This window comes from Pipistrellus hanaki (genome assembly GCF_964339955.1).
Source record: "Pipistrellus hanaki genome assembly, chromosome: 12".
In the NCBI taxonomy this organism is placed as follows: Eukaryota; Metazoa; Chordata; class Mammalia; order Chiroptera; family Vespertilionidae; genus Pipistrellus; species Pipistrellus hanaki.
In genome coordinates, this window is record NC_140514.1 from 16287369 (window position 1) to 16303988 (window position 16620).

At 36.9% G+C, this 16620-nt stretch overlaps 1 protein-coding gene across 7 annotated transcripts in view; it reads right to left on the reverse strand.

Moving 5' to 3' along the window:
• Positions 1-16620, reverse strand: part of NCOA1 (nuclear receptor coactivator 1) — a 136222-nt gene that overhangs the window by 33931 nt on the left and 85671 nt on the right. For all 7 annotated transcript variants that reach the window (XM_084901419.1, XM_084901420.1, XM_084901422.1 and 4 more), the window contains 5 exons: positions 11155-11302; positions 7913-9230; positions 5074-5254; positions 1699-1816; positions 102-270 (listed from right to left, as the gene is read on the reverse strand). In XM_084901419.1, coding sequence (XP_084757545.1) covers positions 102-270; positions 1699-1816; positions 5074-5254; positions 7913-9230; positions 11155-11302 — 1934 coding nt within the window. The remainder of the gene's footprint in view (positions 1-101; positions 271-1698; positions 1817-5073; positions 5255-7912; positions 9231-11154; positions 11303-16620) is intronic.

Consider the following 16620-nt stretch of genomic DNA (forward strand, 5'->3'; position numbering starts at 1 on the left):
TATAAAACACAGTGAGAACAATACTGAAAAATCTTGCTTAAAAACCATTTTCTAGCTTCTCAGGGATGAATCATTTAAAGAATGCCAACTTTAGTACACACCTGGACAAGTTTGTCAATTCCCAGAGCTCTGTCTAATTCAGCCAACTCAGTTTCATCTTTGCCACTGAGGAAAGACACCAGCTGTTCGAGAAGCGCCTTCTCATCATTTCTTCCCTCTACTGTTGTTGGTGGACAGAGAAGCTCATCTAACTGTGAACTAATACACTGGCTGCAGAATTAAAGGATAGAGTTTAAAACTGTAGAGCAAACAATTATCCAATCTTAAGAAAGCAAATACAATATAAATATACATGCAAATCTAGTTCTAGAAAAATTTGATACACTTAATGTGCAGAAGTTTATGAACGTATTTTTTATTATTTTGCCAATCACTGAACTTTGTCTCCATTTTTTTCATGTTAGCTTACAGAACTACTCTAAAAATTAACCAAACAGTTAAGACAGGGAAACAGAACTTTTAACAAAAATAGAAAATAAAAACCTCAGAAAAAAATAATTTAGCCTATATTAAAATGTGTTATGCCCTGGCGGGTGACGCAGTTGGTTGGAGCATTGTCTGGTACACCAAAGCACTGGGTTCGATTCCTAGTCAGGACACATACCTAGGTTGTGGATTCCATTCCAAGTCAGAACATATAGGAAGACAATCAATCAGTGTTTCTTTATCACATTGATGTCTCTCTCTCCCTCTCCCTTCCCTTCTGTCTAAAAATCCATAACCATGTCCCCAGGTGAGGATTGGAGGGAAAAATTTATTCATTCAATGGGTGCTATTAATTATTGATAACTGAACCACAATCAAAATAGTATTCATTGCATTACCTAACTTTCAAGGATGATTAGATCATATTGATAACATTACATGATTGCCATTTTAAAAAGAATTCAAACTAGAAAAATGAAACATGCTTGGTATTAAGCAATAAAACAAATAGTTGATTACATGCAGGAAATATGTAATAAATATAATCCAAACCAATATCAAATGATGCACAAAAATTAGAAAGATATAGAAAATAATACTAATATAATAATGCAATTATAGGAATTCTTCTTTGGAGAAGGTAAGTGGGAACACATTTCATGTATTCACAGTTAAGGCTTTAAACCACACTCAATACTATCTAGTCACCTTTTGGTTGCGATATATGAGATGTATTATTTTATATTATGGAATAAAGCTACTTGTGTTGGTTAGAAATTAAATTCTAATCAAGAAGGACACTGAGTAGATATAGAAAGTATCTTCTCTCCTTACACCCTCTTGCTCTAAACAGAGAGAAAAACTAACTGAAAGCTCAAGAGTAACATAATTGCTGTACTGAGGCCGATCATAGGTCACAGAAATTTTATGGTAATCCATCAAAACAAAGGTAAGAGATAAAAAATAAACCAACAGCTGCATACTGCATCAATCTCCTGGTAATTACAATATATACTAGTCTTGCAGTCATGCAGTAAAATATCTGTTTTACTCCATCTTCCCCATCCTTTTTTTAAAAATTATTATTATCAATCACTTCTGTCAACATCTAACAAAATACCAATGCATCCTGGAATACAGTTTGGGAAAAGTAGTTCTTTGTTGTAGAAGTTGGTATCTAATACTTTACAAAATACAAAATATATTACTCACTCTTCTGGTTTGTTCTGATTCATAGCTGTCACTGTGTTATTTGTCCATGGAATCTGATCACCTGCTCCTGGTTGTCCAAACTGGTTATCAATTGCTTCCAATTCCAGCTCAGGTAATCCTGATTAAAGAAGCAAAGGTAAGAAGTTAGTGTCACAATGAAAGATAAAATGACGATTTTTCAGAAGTAATATATAGTACATTAGAGTGAGATTTCAATTATATAATATTACCTCAATGATACAGAGGTAACTTATTCAGAAATTAAACTATCTAGAAGGTGGCCACATAATGAGAAATAACAAAGTGAGAAAAGGTCTGTGAATCAAAGAAAACCTGATGTTAAAAAGTTTGCACATAAGTTGATGTTACCATGGGAGAGTCATTCCAGACTATAGGAAAATTTTCAAAGATAATTATAACAATTTTGGTTAACTGATTTTTCAGTTTACAGCACATAAGAATACTAGTATGATATAAGTAGGGACAGTGTTATTATCATGGTCTGAGAGCTGTAAGCAAAAGGTAAAATATACTGTATAAAAGGCACAAACTAAAGGGCATAGCCTCTAGGGTCATTCAATAAATGGACAAAGCTCTATATTTGTTAATCTGAATGTATAATCCTATATATTCCTATATAATAAAGAGATGATATGCAAATTGACTCTCATACCCTCACATCACAAGATGGCCTGCCCCCTCATGTCATCACAAGATGGCTGCCACAAAGATGGCCACCCCATGTCATCACAAGATGGCTGCTAAAGATGGCCACCCCATGCCATCACAAGATGGTCAGCAGGGGAGGGCGACCAGGCCTACAGGGGAGGGCAGTTGGGGGTGACCAGGCCTGCAGGGGAGGGCAGTTGGGGAGAACCAGGCCTACAGGGGAGGGCAGTTGGGGGTGATCGGGTTGGCAAGGGAGCAGTTAGAGGTGTCAATCATGCTGGCAGGGGAGCGGTTAAGGGGATATCAGCCTGGCAGGCAGAGTGGTTAGGGGGCAATCAGGCAGCCAGGCAGGTGAGTGGTTAGGGGCCAGCAGTCCTGGATTGTGAGAGGGATGTCCGAAGGGTTCCAGATTGGAGAGTGTGAAGGCTGGGCTAAGGTACTCCTCTCCCCCCACCCCCCAGTGCAGGAATTTCGTGCACCAGGTCTCTAGTAGTATAATAATTGATGCTTATAATGACAAATGAAAAAGAGAGATTGTTTTGTAATGGAAGAAAACAGTATATGCATTTTAGAAAGCTTTTGTGGGGGAATTTTTTTTAAAAGCTTTGATTATTTATGAACCACTTATGTAGGAAAAACACTGTAAATAAACAAATTCTAGAAATTTAGGGACTGATAAATATATTATGGAATATATAATTATAATGTGCTGTTAAATGAAAAAAGAGAAAAGCATAATCCAACATATTATGTTCAGAATAATTCTAGTTTTACAAATTATTTCATATATTAGCACAAAAAATTCTGTTAGGCTCTTTATCCTCGGTAGATTTCAGGTAGTGAGATTAACAGTAACAGTTATTCTCTTTTAAGATTTCTAATGATTGCTTATAATTTATAAAATGAACACATTAAGTTATTATTAATATAAATATTAAATAATTAATCGTATGGGCTGAACTGTATTCCCTCCAAATTTATATGTTGAAGTTCTAACTCCCAGCACGCAGGTGTGAGTGTATTTAGAGATGAGTAAGTTAAAATAGGGTCATTAGAGTGGGCTCTGTGACTGGTGTTCTTATAAGAAGAGGAGAATAAGACACAGACAGCACAGACAGAGGGACTACCAACCATGAGGACACTGCAAAAAGGCGGCTATCTGCAAGCCAGTGAGAGAGTCCTTAGAGAAAACCAAACTTGTCCACACCCTAACTTTGGACTTCTAAGTTCCTGAACTGTGGGGAAATAAAGTTGTTGTTTAAGCCACACAGTATGTGATACTCTGTTATGGCAGACCGCCAAGACTAATACAATTTTTAAAAAATCAAAGTATAGTTAAAAACTGATAGAGAAGAGGGTCGAGGTGACTTAAAATTCTTCATTACAGCTGCCTGAAAATCTTGGTAAACTTTCAGGAATTGTGTCATGACAACTAAAAGCTGCTGTAAGACTGAAATAAACGAGTCTTACAAACTGATCCTATCAGAAAAAAGTTAAGACAGGCCAGGAACCCAGGTAAATTTTGAAAGTGAGCTGGTCAGTTTCTTTTAATTTCCAAGTCACACAATGGAATTATCACCACTGTGTGTGTGTTTTTCAACTTCAAAATGAGATAGATGAAAATATCTGACAATCCTATCCTCATGAATTTGAAGTGTTATACTATTGAAGTGTTTCTTTTTTTTTTTTTGTACATAAAGTTTATAGCTCCTGTATTAATTATCAAAACTTAAAAACATCAGCTATGTCCTTCAACAGAAGAATGGATAAATTATGGTTCATCTATACAGTGGAATTTAATACAAGTGAAAAACGAGATGCTATCAGACCACAAAAAGACATGGAGAACATCACAAGTGTTTAATTAGGAGAATGCTAACATGCTAGAGTAGTAGTGAATTATTGCAACACAGTTGTCTCCTAAACAGGGCTCCACGGAAAATTCATTCTGTGGGGTAACATGTATTTCCTGAGAAAAGGAGTTCCATAATCAAGAAAGAAATTAAGTGCAAGATATTAAACTCATTTCTTTAACACGTCTTAAAACCTGTAATATGCATTGTGAAATCTTAATGAGGAATGATATATGTGCCAGGTAGCATTTGGTTCAGTGTTCTTTAGCACAAAGTCCCGTTTTCCCAACTCTAAGGACTAGTGTTCAAGACACTTTGGGAAACAAAAGCTGACCCAATTACTATATTTCTGAAAGCCCTGCTATGGAACGTTTTGGATAAGATTACAAAACTGCGTTCCTTAACATCAACTGTTCACCTTAACATTAATTATAAAAAGATCTTATTATACTGTAATTTAAAATAAACAAGTTGAGCCAGAGTGGCTCAAGTGGTTGAGCATCATCCTATGCACCGAAAGGTTGCTGGTTCAATTCCAGGTCAGGGCACATGCCTGCGCTGTGGGTTTAGTCTCTACGGAAGGCAACCAATTGATGTTTCCCTCACACCGTGTGTCTGTCTCTCTCTTTCTTCCTTCCTCTCTCTAAGCATATCTTCGGGTGAGGATTAAAAAGTAAAATGAATGAATAAGTAATAAATACACAAGTTGAATGAAGGTCGTATCTCTAAATGTAACTATATTATTTACAGTGGCATTAATAAAAAGGTATTTCATTCTTGATGAACAAAAGCTCTGTGCAATAACAGTGACTCATTAAACATTGCAAATGAGGAGTCTGTCCCCCACACATACTATTCAGCCTGGGAGTGGGTCTGGCAGTGGAGGCCTGAAGTGAAGCTGGCAGGATCTCTGACTTGATGGTCACACTGCTGACCGCACCATCCATCCTCTCTGTCTCACATAAGCCTGGCAACGGGGCTGCCTTCTCCAGCGTGGGCAATAACTGATCAAACTGGTCAAGGTCAGCTGTAAACTAAGAATGGAAACCAAAGTTAGAGAAAGTATGTTCTCTACTTTCACCAGAAACAATGTAGAAAAAAAATCGCTCCTTTAAACTCTATGAATTAAAGGTGGCTATGAAAGAAAGAAGAAAGAAGAAATAAATAGAAAGACTGAGACCTCATTGAAATTACATGACCTAACTATTCCACTGGAAAAAAAAAATTTGAATGCTTATGATATTAATATACTGCAGGATACAAGATAATATACATATCGTATTTATCTAACATATCTCTGTATAAGACTTATACATAGGAAAAAGATTGAACTGGAAAGAAGTGTTAAGAGTACTGTGATAGTTATCAACAATAGTTATCAAGGGTAATTTTTTTCTGTCATATTTTTAAAAAAATTTGTGAAATGAATTACTTAATGATGGAATAAAAATTTACATATATATTTACATTAATATTATTTGTCTTCTAGGATAGATAGGGAGTCCCAGTACCTGTCTGAGGTTATGCAAAGAAGAAATTTTGCCTTTATTTCACTGTATTCTTCTTCTATGATTATTCTGAGACAAGTCATTAACATAAAATGTCTACCTATTTGTATTTCATTACTTAATTCAATTAAAACTTAGAGTTCTAGATTGTACAATATAAATAGAACTATTTGTATGTATTTTTAAATGTCTGGCTTCTTTTACTGAACATTACATTTCTGACATCTTGCTGCATGTAGTATAGTACTCCATTGTATGAATGTGTCACAGTATATCCTTCTACTGTGATATATTTGGGGGTGTTTCCAGTTTGGGGCTAATACAAATAAAGCTATTGTGAACATTTTTGAATGTGTCTTTTGTTACTAATAATACTAACCATAAAGTAAAAAAATGACAACTGAACTACATTAAGATGAAGCACTTCATAAAAAATCACCAACAAGAAAAAGAAAAGGCAAGCCATGAAACAGAAGATTGCTGCAAATATAAAACTCACCTAAAGTACGTAAAGCACATAAAGAACTCTTAAAAGTCATTAGGAAAAAGACAACATACTGGGCAAGACATTTGAGTAGGCAATTCACAAAAGAAGAGATCCAAATGACTTGTACACATTAGAGAAATTGAAACTATGAGACACCACCATACAGACCCAGAATGGCTAAAAAAAAAGACTGATAAGACCAAATATTAGTAAAAATATGGGACAACTAGAAGGATTTCTCATACACTAGGAAAACTGGACTTATCTACTACTGATGAGAACATTATTCTTATATTTCTGCAAATCCAACTTTTAGGTATGAACTGAGCAAAAATGTGTGTGCACATGCATCAAAGCAGGTGTACCAGGATTGTACACAATGGCGCTATTTAATACAGCTATTACTTTTAAAGTTAATTTTATAACTTTAAATTTTAATAGTCATTTTTTAAACCTGTTTTCAGCTTAAAAACATGACTTTTAGCTTAGTTGTACTAAAAAGCATGAGAGAAAGCCCTGTCCTCCAAAAGCACACAAATAACCAAAACAGTGTTATTACAATAGTAAACAGAGACAGCCCAGGCACTGTCTAACTCGGGTGACCGGGGGAGGTTGTACGAGATGATGTCCGGGTTGGTTTGAGAAGATGGGTTCGGCAGACACAGAAAGGGGGCAAGGCAGAGGATGCTTAGAAGAGGAGCTTATCCCAGGAACGGCAAGGACTTCCATGTGCCTAGAGTACAATATGTCTGAGGGAGAGAGAGCTTTTTGTAAGATGAGAGAAGAAAATAAAGCTGGTTCAAAGAAAAGGGACTTACGCATACTGATTTTGAATCTTGTCTCACAACAGAGTCTTACTGATAACCTGCTTTGTCAATATATTTTCAGCTATTTTATGGATGTCTATGTTTTGTGTAAATAATTTGTAAGCTCCTAAGAGGAAGGACCATATTTTCTGTTTTAAGTTCCTTCAGAGTCCACAGCAATTATTCAATACAGGAAGCTGCCTGTTAATTTTTACCCGCCCTTGCCCCAGTCTAAGCAGAGAGGTATTGATTCCATAACAATGTATGCAAAGATTTATTGACATTTACTTCTGCCTCTGGGCATGTTACCTACCCTACTACCCAGAATATTTAAGTCCTTATTCTGACAGGGGTTGAGTATGGTTAGAATTAGATGAGAAGAAAAACAACCTTAGAAAATGTTTCACAAGAAATGAAACAGCAAAACAAGACAATACGGGCAGCCTCATCTACTTTTTCATTTCTCTCCCCTGTCATTTACATCAGAGTTTCCCAAACTTAAGCTACACATCACAGTTCTCTGGGAACTCCTTTAAAAAATAGATTTCTAGGTTCTGTTTTCTCAGATAGTTATATTCAACAGCTAAGGCTGGGAGGAGAGAACAGGAAAGGTATTTTTTAAAATCTCCAAAGATGTGAACTCTTGAGTCTATAAAAAGAAGTATTTACTTTCTTAGAATGATGCCCTAATATTGTAGCCCTCCAAAGTTCCAACGAGAACTTCTGAAGGCACCCTATGATTTTTCAACCGTTGATACTAACCTTTGAACATATAGCCAATGGAAAGGGCAAAACAAGCCTGAATCCAAGTCCGGTTTATGACTGGTGTAAAATAAATGAAAAGGAAAAAATAACTAGCAATGTTCATCCTACGAAGTGAGGTTTACCCACCTGGTTCTGGGATTCCAGTTTAATTTCCTCAGGGGCAGGTTTGGTCATTGGGGTTGGGTTTGTGTTACAAGGGTCCATCTGTTCTTTCTTTTCCACTTTCACCTTGACATCATCCAGGCTCAGGTTTGGAGTTGATCTCAAATCTTTCTCGTCTTTGTCTAAAAGGTAGCGCAGGAGCTGATGGTCTTTCGACTCTTTTTTCTTTGAAGCGTCCATTTCTAGTTTTATGGCGTTCCCTGGCACCGGTCCAGCCGCTGACACAGAAGCAGACGCACTGTCCTTCTTATCAGGCTCCACGGACAAGGTGGTGATATCCGAGGGGCTCCCCTCCTGCAGGAGCCGGTGGAGAATTTTGTGCCTTTCTGTCAGCGAGCTGTGCGAGGAGGGGCAAGTCCCGCCTGAAGAGTTAGCAGAGGCAGAGCTGGAAGTGCCGGTGCAGGACAGTACCTCTTTGCAACTCGTGTCTATGTCAGCATGCCGTAACTGCTGCTCCGCGGTGGTTGTCAAAAGCTGCACTAGTTTGTGACTGGTCTGAGAGTATTTGTTGTCTCCATCGGACAGTCTGTCATTGTTATGCAGAAGCCCAGAATCCAGAGGTTTGCCATCGCCAGAGCTGTTGTCAGGCTGAATCATTTCGTTTAAAATGGATGCAATCTCTTTGTTATCTTTGGACTCGGTTTTTGCGGGCTGCATATTTAACCTGCTAGGTGAACTCTGTGAGCTTATCTGTCTGAGGACGGGAGGACTGGCTGAGAAGCCAACAGAGTTATTGGGTCCTTCACTCATACTCTGCAAAGGTGTTCCCGGGATGTTCGAATAAGACCGGTTACTGTTATTACAGGCAGGACTTGCCATGCCACCAGGGGAGCTTAATGTCGGGATATTCGGAGGAAAGGAATTGTTTGGCATCCTGGGCCTCGTTGCCAATCCAGAGCTAACTTGTCTCCTTGGAGACATGAACTGTGCGAGGGACATTCCTGTACCTTCCATAGGAGAGGTGTTGAGGTTTAGAGAGGGATTAGTGCTCTGGGAATTGGCCTGCCCCTGGTTTAAGGCAACACCGGCTACAATCTGACTTCCAGGTGAGCATCCAAAACTCCCTTGGCTGTTGCTAGAATTACTGTGACTGCTGCTATGGAGGTCTGAGCTCGGCTGGCGGTTTACTCTGGTGGGTACCATGTTGCTGTTGGATGGTGGTAATGAGGATGAGCGGGCCACCCCATGAGCTGGGGAGATAGTAGGATTGATGGAGGGGTTTACTCGGGGAATTGACATTCCAGAATTAGTGTCATCTTGAGGAGAAAGACCACTGTGCTCCCTAGGGGAGAAAATGCATTATTATTCAAAACATCTTTATTGGTTTCCATTCAAATATTTTTATGATGCATATTATAAAACAAGACCTTTCACTAAGGAAAAACAGTGCACTGTTATTATTACTGGGAAATATTAGCAGCACTTAATAGGAAGTAGAGCTGTAGGTCTTATAAAGTTGATAATGGTTTCTGCTATATGGAAACCAAACTCTTTCTAGGCCTTGGAAAAAATATCCTATCTAATAAAAGAGTAATATGCAAATTGATGTCACTCCAATTCACAAGATGGCCGCCCCCATGTGGTCAAAGATGGCTGGCTCCATGTGGACCCAATATGGCTGCCACAAAATGGCCGGCAGGGAAGGGCAGTTGTGGACAATCAGGCCAGCAGGGGAGGGCAGTTAGGAGGGACCAGGTCTGCAGGGGAGAGCAGTTGGGGGGAACCAGGCCAGCAGGGGAGAGAAGTTAGGGGCAACCAAGCCAGCAGGAGAAGGCAGTTAGGGGTGACCGGGCCAGCAGGAAAGGGCAGTTGGGGGTGGGGGGAGAGGACCAGGCCTGCAGGGGAGGGCAGTTGGGGTGAACAGGCCTGCAGGGGAAGACAGTTAGGGGCAATCAGGCTGGTAGGGGAAGGCAGTTAGGGGTGACCAGGTTGGCGAGGGAGGGCAGTTAGGGGCAATTGGGTCAGCAGGGGAGCAGTTATGCATTGATCAGGCTGGCAGGGGAGTGGTTAGGGGGTGATCAGGCTGGCAGGCAAGAGTGGTTAGGGGCAATCAGGTAGGCAAGCGGTTGGGAGCCAGCAGTCCTGGATTGTGAGAGGAATGTCTGACAGTTGTACATCCCTCGAGAGGTCCCTGATTAGAGAGGGTGCAGGCTGGGCTGAGGGACCCTCCCCACCTCCCCCCGCACAAATTTCATGCACTGGGGTTCTCGTCTAATATATAGACTTTTTAAAGTTTAGTACAAATAATTAGCATTAAAATAAACCTTCCCACATCTCTGCATTTATTCGTGACTCCTTTGTTAGTGCTTTTAAGTATTTCAACTCCAAAGAGGAAGATTGGGTAAGGAAAATACTGTGTCACTGATGTAAAAATTAAAAAGGGTGATATGCAGACATAGCAGATGTTTTGAAAGAGAAATCACAATATGAAAAACAGAACTGTGTTAATTCTATTCACAAGCATAAATTAAACTAAAATTGGGAAAAAGCAGAATACTAAGTTCAGATTTTCATCGAGTTTTTTACTCAAATCCATAATTCTGACAACAGATTTGTGACTGGTATTACCATATTCCAATAAGCAAATGTATCAGATGAGGAAAAGATGAAGTGAGGGGAAATGTCCTTGTCTCTGTTTAAGGCTAAATGTTAAATACGTGGCTGTAAATGTATGATTTTGAATAATTCATAGGGTAAAAGAATGGTCCCATGAATTTACCATGTATAACAATGTAAGACATGTTTAGAGAGGACAACAAATTAGGGAAAATGATATTCAAAAATTTCAAGTTGATAGTTTAATGATTTGTAGTTGGAGAAACTATCAACTTGAACTCAGAAGCCATCCAAGTTTGCCCTAATGAAAAGCAAACATTTAAAAATAAAATAACAATATTAATAAACTCTCAAATCTTTTATAAGACCACATATGGAAAGTTGCAAGTTTTTATCCACTTTTTTGATTTTTCCTCTAGAACACGTATTTTCAGCCTCACCTTGCCTGTCTCCCTTTTAAATAACAAAGCTATTGTTAGGTGACAAAACTATAAAACCCGGTGTGGATATTTTGATTATGTATACTCATCACATAAGTTTAATAACCAATTTAGAATTTCTGTTTTCTAGCTATCAAGAGTATAAAATTTTTTTCTAAAAAGAGATGTGAACTGACTTATTTCATATGAAGCTCTCCAAATAAGTAGTACCTGTCGATGATATGAATTCCCATGATGAAAGGTTGCATGTCTGGACTTTGAGGGTAGCAAAGTTTACACTTGGTGTGGGCGCTAAGCATTGTCCCATCATTCAATATGAATCTATAGGATGGGCTGGAGGCAGTGCCACGAGTCATCACTGTTTCAAACAAAAGAGAAACCTAGTTAAAATTCTGACACTTACACTTTGGGCAAAGGAGAGTTACCAAGCTTTACTATGACTTAGAACTTTGTTCTTACTATGCTGCCATCTCAGATTCAAAGAACAGTTCAAACAAAGCAGATCTATGAGGGGGAAAATGATTCTGCCTAAAATATACCACCCGATGACAAGTTTTAATTCACTCCTACCTGAATGGGTGCCTTTTCACGTAAGTTATGACTATGAAAAAACCCCAACCAGAAAAAAATCAACCTTAATCCTTCCCTGTAAAAGGGCAAGTTTTTAAATTTATTGTGTCCATTAAAAATATCAGGAAATTACTTTCACCCCTCTCACTTACAGTATTATGTCCAATAATTCCCCCCCCCCCCCTTACTGGCTGTTTTTTTAGTAACAGCTTTACTGAGATATAACTCACATATCATAAAACTCACCCTCTAAGTTTTGATTCGTTTACAGAATTCTTTAACTAAAAGTCAAATTTAATTTTTCACTAAGAAATGAATTCCTTATTGAATTCCTTACCCATCTCAATTTCAGCCAAATCAATGGCACATTTACCAAATATAACACACAAAGAAATTTAGTTTCTAATGAAATAATAGATGATGGAAAAAAAATCACTAAGGTCCTGTTTGATAAATTATTATATATGTATTATTTTTGATGTTTGAATTTAGTTTAATAAGGAAATTAAGATAAAGCCAATAATTATTAATGTAAGGAACAAAAACTAGGTTAAAACAGTCAACTCACTATCTAAACAACATAATTTTCTTTTGTAACAAAGCTTTTATTAACAGCAGACAAAATTCTAACCACATTGGTAAGTATTTACTAAATATAGAAAGGCCATGCTAAATGACTGAGTAAGAAAATATTGATCTTTAGTAATACAGTATAATCCTATTTTAAGAAAGATTTAATAGGTAGCTTCAGCTATACCAGAAACACAAGCATTACTACCACAAATTAAGATTATAATTTAGCCTGTAATAAATGCACTCCTATTTTCCAAAAACATTTCAGAAAAGACTTCAAACACATTTTAAAGACACGTGAAAAAGACTTAAAATGACATATTAATAAATAATTTCTGAAGCTATATATTACTTTAAGTAAATAGAAGACCTGTTCTATTTTATTGTCTTGTGTATATCATATAAACTGAAGAGGGAATAATCTGTTATAAATCTATACCATCTGCCTAAGTACCAAAACCAGGATATAAACTTAATTGAAACAGTTAAAGATTTATGCTCAAACAACTGAATTCCTTACCCATCTTGCAATTTCAGCCAAATCACTGGCACATTCACCAAATATAACACACAAAGATATTTGGTTTCTAATGAAATAAGAGATGATGAAAACGTCTTTAATGAAAACTAGTAATTTTTGTGTAAGATTGTAAGCAAATGTTTGCAATAGCAAACCCTAAAAAACATTAACAATTCCTGATTAATATCTTTTTGGAAAATACACTAATGATAAGAAGTGGCCATTTGGGATATTGATAAAGCTACAGTTATATAAAGGGCCAGATAAGGCACCAGATATGTCATATTATTTTGCGTACTGTATGTCATTTTGTCTTTATCCTCACCACTGTCCATTGCTCTTTTGGATCTCCTATCTCTGGGAAACCCTCACTGGCTTTTCACCACTGAACTGAAGTGTCCAGTATGGTAGCCATCAATTACATGTGCTAATTAAATTTTAGATTAAATAAAATTTAAAATTCAATTCCTCATCATATTAGCTGCACTTCAAGCACTCATGTGGCTCGTGGCTCCCATACTGGCAGCACAGCTCTGTACAATTTGACTTTGACTTGAATTTCCAATCTTATTTCTCATTGCTTCCTAAACATCTCTTCTGTTTAGGAATAACTTTTTACACACTTATTTTTCCTTTTTAGCTCAAATTAACATAAAGGCAAGTTTTATGCCCCGTTCTTGTTTTCCACTCTCCACTGAATCTTGAATTATGATGTTACACATATAAATTCATACAGTAAGTGCTTGCTGCTTCTCAACTTAAATTTCATCTAAATAGGGTAATATTGACCATAACTTTTCCTGAAAGGATAGATTTTAAGTTTTAGCTATGTTATCTAATGCTGATGTCTCAATTTATGTGTCTGCTCTTATAGGAATCTAAACTTACTTTTGTAATAGAAATGGAGACAAATTTCTTGATTTATTGATAAGAAATTTGAGGAAGAACTAGAAACTCAGGCTAGCATGGGAACATTAAGACACTTAACGTGGACTATGGAAACCTCAATGGTCTTTGGTAATTGTGTTGCCTTAACTTGTAGGACCATATCTAAAATAGTATAAATTCCAAAACTGGAGAATCCATACTGATACAAGGACATGGTTACACTTTAATGTTTGAAGTTAGATTATTTATTTTGGGTGAGAATGTGTAGAATAAGACTTAACATATCATAATTCATAGATCACTCTTTGAAATAAAAAATATCAATATTAACTATAGTAAAACTTTAATTAGAACCTAATAAAGACTATCCAATTAAATCAAATTCTTCTGGTGTTCAATTGTTCAGATGGAGAGGTCAACAGGCAGGCAAGAGCCTAGGAGTCAGATTCATGATTGAACTTTTCAAGTTTAGGACTTAATAATGCACATTAACCTTTGCCCATCATCACTAAAATGAAGTCAATAATGTTGCGAGATAATATCTAGCCTGGAGCCTAGAATAGAATATAGCAGATACTTAATGAATATTCCTGAATAAACACCCCCTCCAAAAAACAATAACAACAACAAATCCAAATTATATACGTCCTGAATCATATACACATTCAGCTGATCCCTAGACACCATTTACACAAATAGCTTCAACACCATAAAACAATCACTAACCTTTTGAATTAAGATATGAGGAAGGAAGTCACAATTGTTTACAGAGCTGTTTGGATGAATGTTTGCTCTGCAAACCAAATTATCCCCATAAGTGGGTTTCAAGATTTAGGCCTGGACAAAACTATCTGAAAACTCACGATCACAAGTTCTGGCCTTGTTTTCTGATCTAGTTTTGCCAGGCATAGCTACCGTGTTTTCCTGAAAATAAAACATCCTCCGAAAATAAGACCTATTTATAGGTTTCCTTCTGAGTGAAATATAAGGCATCCCCCTGAAAATAAGACCCCCCCCTAGGCTCTGTCTCAGGATGAAAATTAATTTACTGTAAACTTTGTGAAACCTAAACTGCAAGAAGTTGTGACTTGGGTGAAGAATTCATGGGAGAAAATCACTGACAGTTGCATTGTAAATGCACTGCGAGCAGGCTACCTTGACAAGAAGTACTCATTTAAAGACAGTGAGTGCTATTGCTAAACATGAGAAATTTGGTCCACTGATTCTGAAAGAAATGGAGTCACAAGAAATTCACCAGGAAATTCAGAAATTGGATTGTTATGATGATGTTCCGGAAGATGATGACATCATTGTCATTGAATAAATGAGTAAATTTTTGATACTGTAGGATTCACAGTTTGTCTGGTTTGTGTTGACAACTACTGTACTACCGTACCGTATACAGGTTATAAATTTCCTTTATTTTAATTTAATAATAAATGTGTACCGTATTCTTCTTCGTGGAAAAATAAGACATCCTCTGAAAATAAGACCTAGCGCATTTTTGGGAGCAAATTTTAATATAAGACACTGTCTTATTTTCAGGGAAACAGGATAGTATTTTGATCCCTGACTTCTGTGTCCATTTCTAAAACTTCAGAACACTTAGTGAGAAGGACTATTATTATTGACATCCCAGAACCTCTTTAAAGAACCTTTCAAATGGCAACTGTTCTTGTTGTCTCACCCCTCGTACTTCCCCTCCCAGAATAGGCCTCAATAGAGCTACAAAGCAAAGGGAATCGCTTTCTCTGGTTATAGCAGCTGTAGAAATAGAGATACCTGTATTTTTTACTCCACCCAATTTGATGCTGAGTAAACCTCCACAACCACGCTAACTAAACGGGCAGGTTAAAAAAGTGTGTGGCAGGATACCACAGGTCAGTGCTGGTAGAGATTTTTTTTTCCTTTTGGTATTTCTCTAGATATATACAGAAATAATGCAATTTTAAAAACTGTTATTAAGGTAAAGGAAAAAAAAATTAGTCCTAGATGGTTGAAGATTTTTAATCACCAATGAATAAACTCTATTCAGTATATCAAAATTTCAAAAAAAAAAAAAAAAAAAGGTAACTCATATTTTAAATTTTCTAAACCAAATTTGACATAAAGATTTTAAGTTAAGTCTGTTATGTGGACCTTGGAATCACCCACCTTACACAAGTCTCAAAGAACATTCTTGCTTAAATATTAATCACTATATATGGGCATTAATCATTTATATGAGTATTTATGCTTCACAGCAATGCTTCCAAACTTCTTGATCCTATAAACTGCTTCCAACTGTCTTGTAATATTTTTTCATTAAAATCATTTTGTGATTATAAAGTTAAGATAATAGAGAAATGAGCAAGAACAAGTAAAGGCATTTGTAATCCATCACCCAGAGATAACCACTGTTAACATTTTGTGAATTTTCTAGAATTGGATAAATATACAAGGGTGAGATCATACTATACATATATGCTGTGCTTTCTTGAGCTATTTTTCAATGTAACAATATATTATGAACATCTTTCACAGACAAATGATCCATTACCTCATTGACAATAGGTAAACAGAACTTTCATGTAACTTTTCTAGGTTGTCGAGCCCAGTATGTCCCATGACCACTACTCTCCCTAAGTGCTAACGGATATGCAGATATAAGCATTCTGAGGAAAAATAAGTCTGGATAACAAAGTCATTGTTATTGTAGAACTTCCCAGAAATTTAAATTCCATGAATATGCCTTATGAATCCCCAAAAGTGGGAGATTAAAACCTTTCCCAAACTTAATTCAGCAGGAAACATCATGTCTAGTTGTAGCTATGACTATCTTGTGGAGCCTAGTGTGCATTTCCAACGTTCTCGGTAGGAAAACGTCTTAGACTATAGACTCTGATTCAGCGGTGTGGGTGGAGCCCAGAAAGCCAGTTTAACCACTTGCCCAGGTGAACTTTGGGACACATTTAACCTAGACCTTTCTTTAAAGGCTTCGTTCTGAATGGAACAGAACCTCAGAACCTTTCCAAATGATATACACCTGCATAGACCTCCTCCTAGTTTAAAAAGTTCCTCAAGTGGTCTTGACATCCATTTCTCCCTAATCTCAATGGAGAACCATTGCTGTAATTGAGCTCATG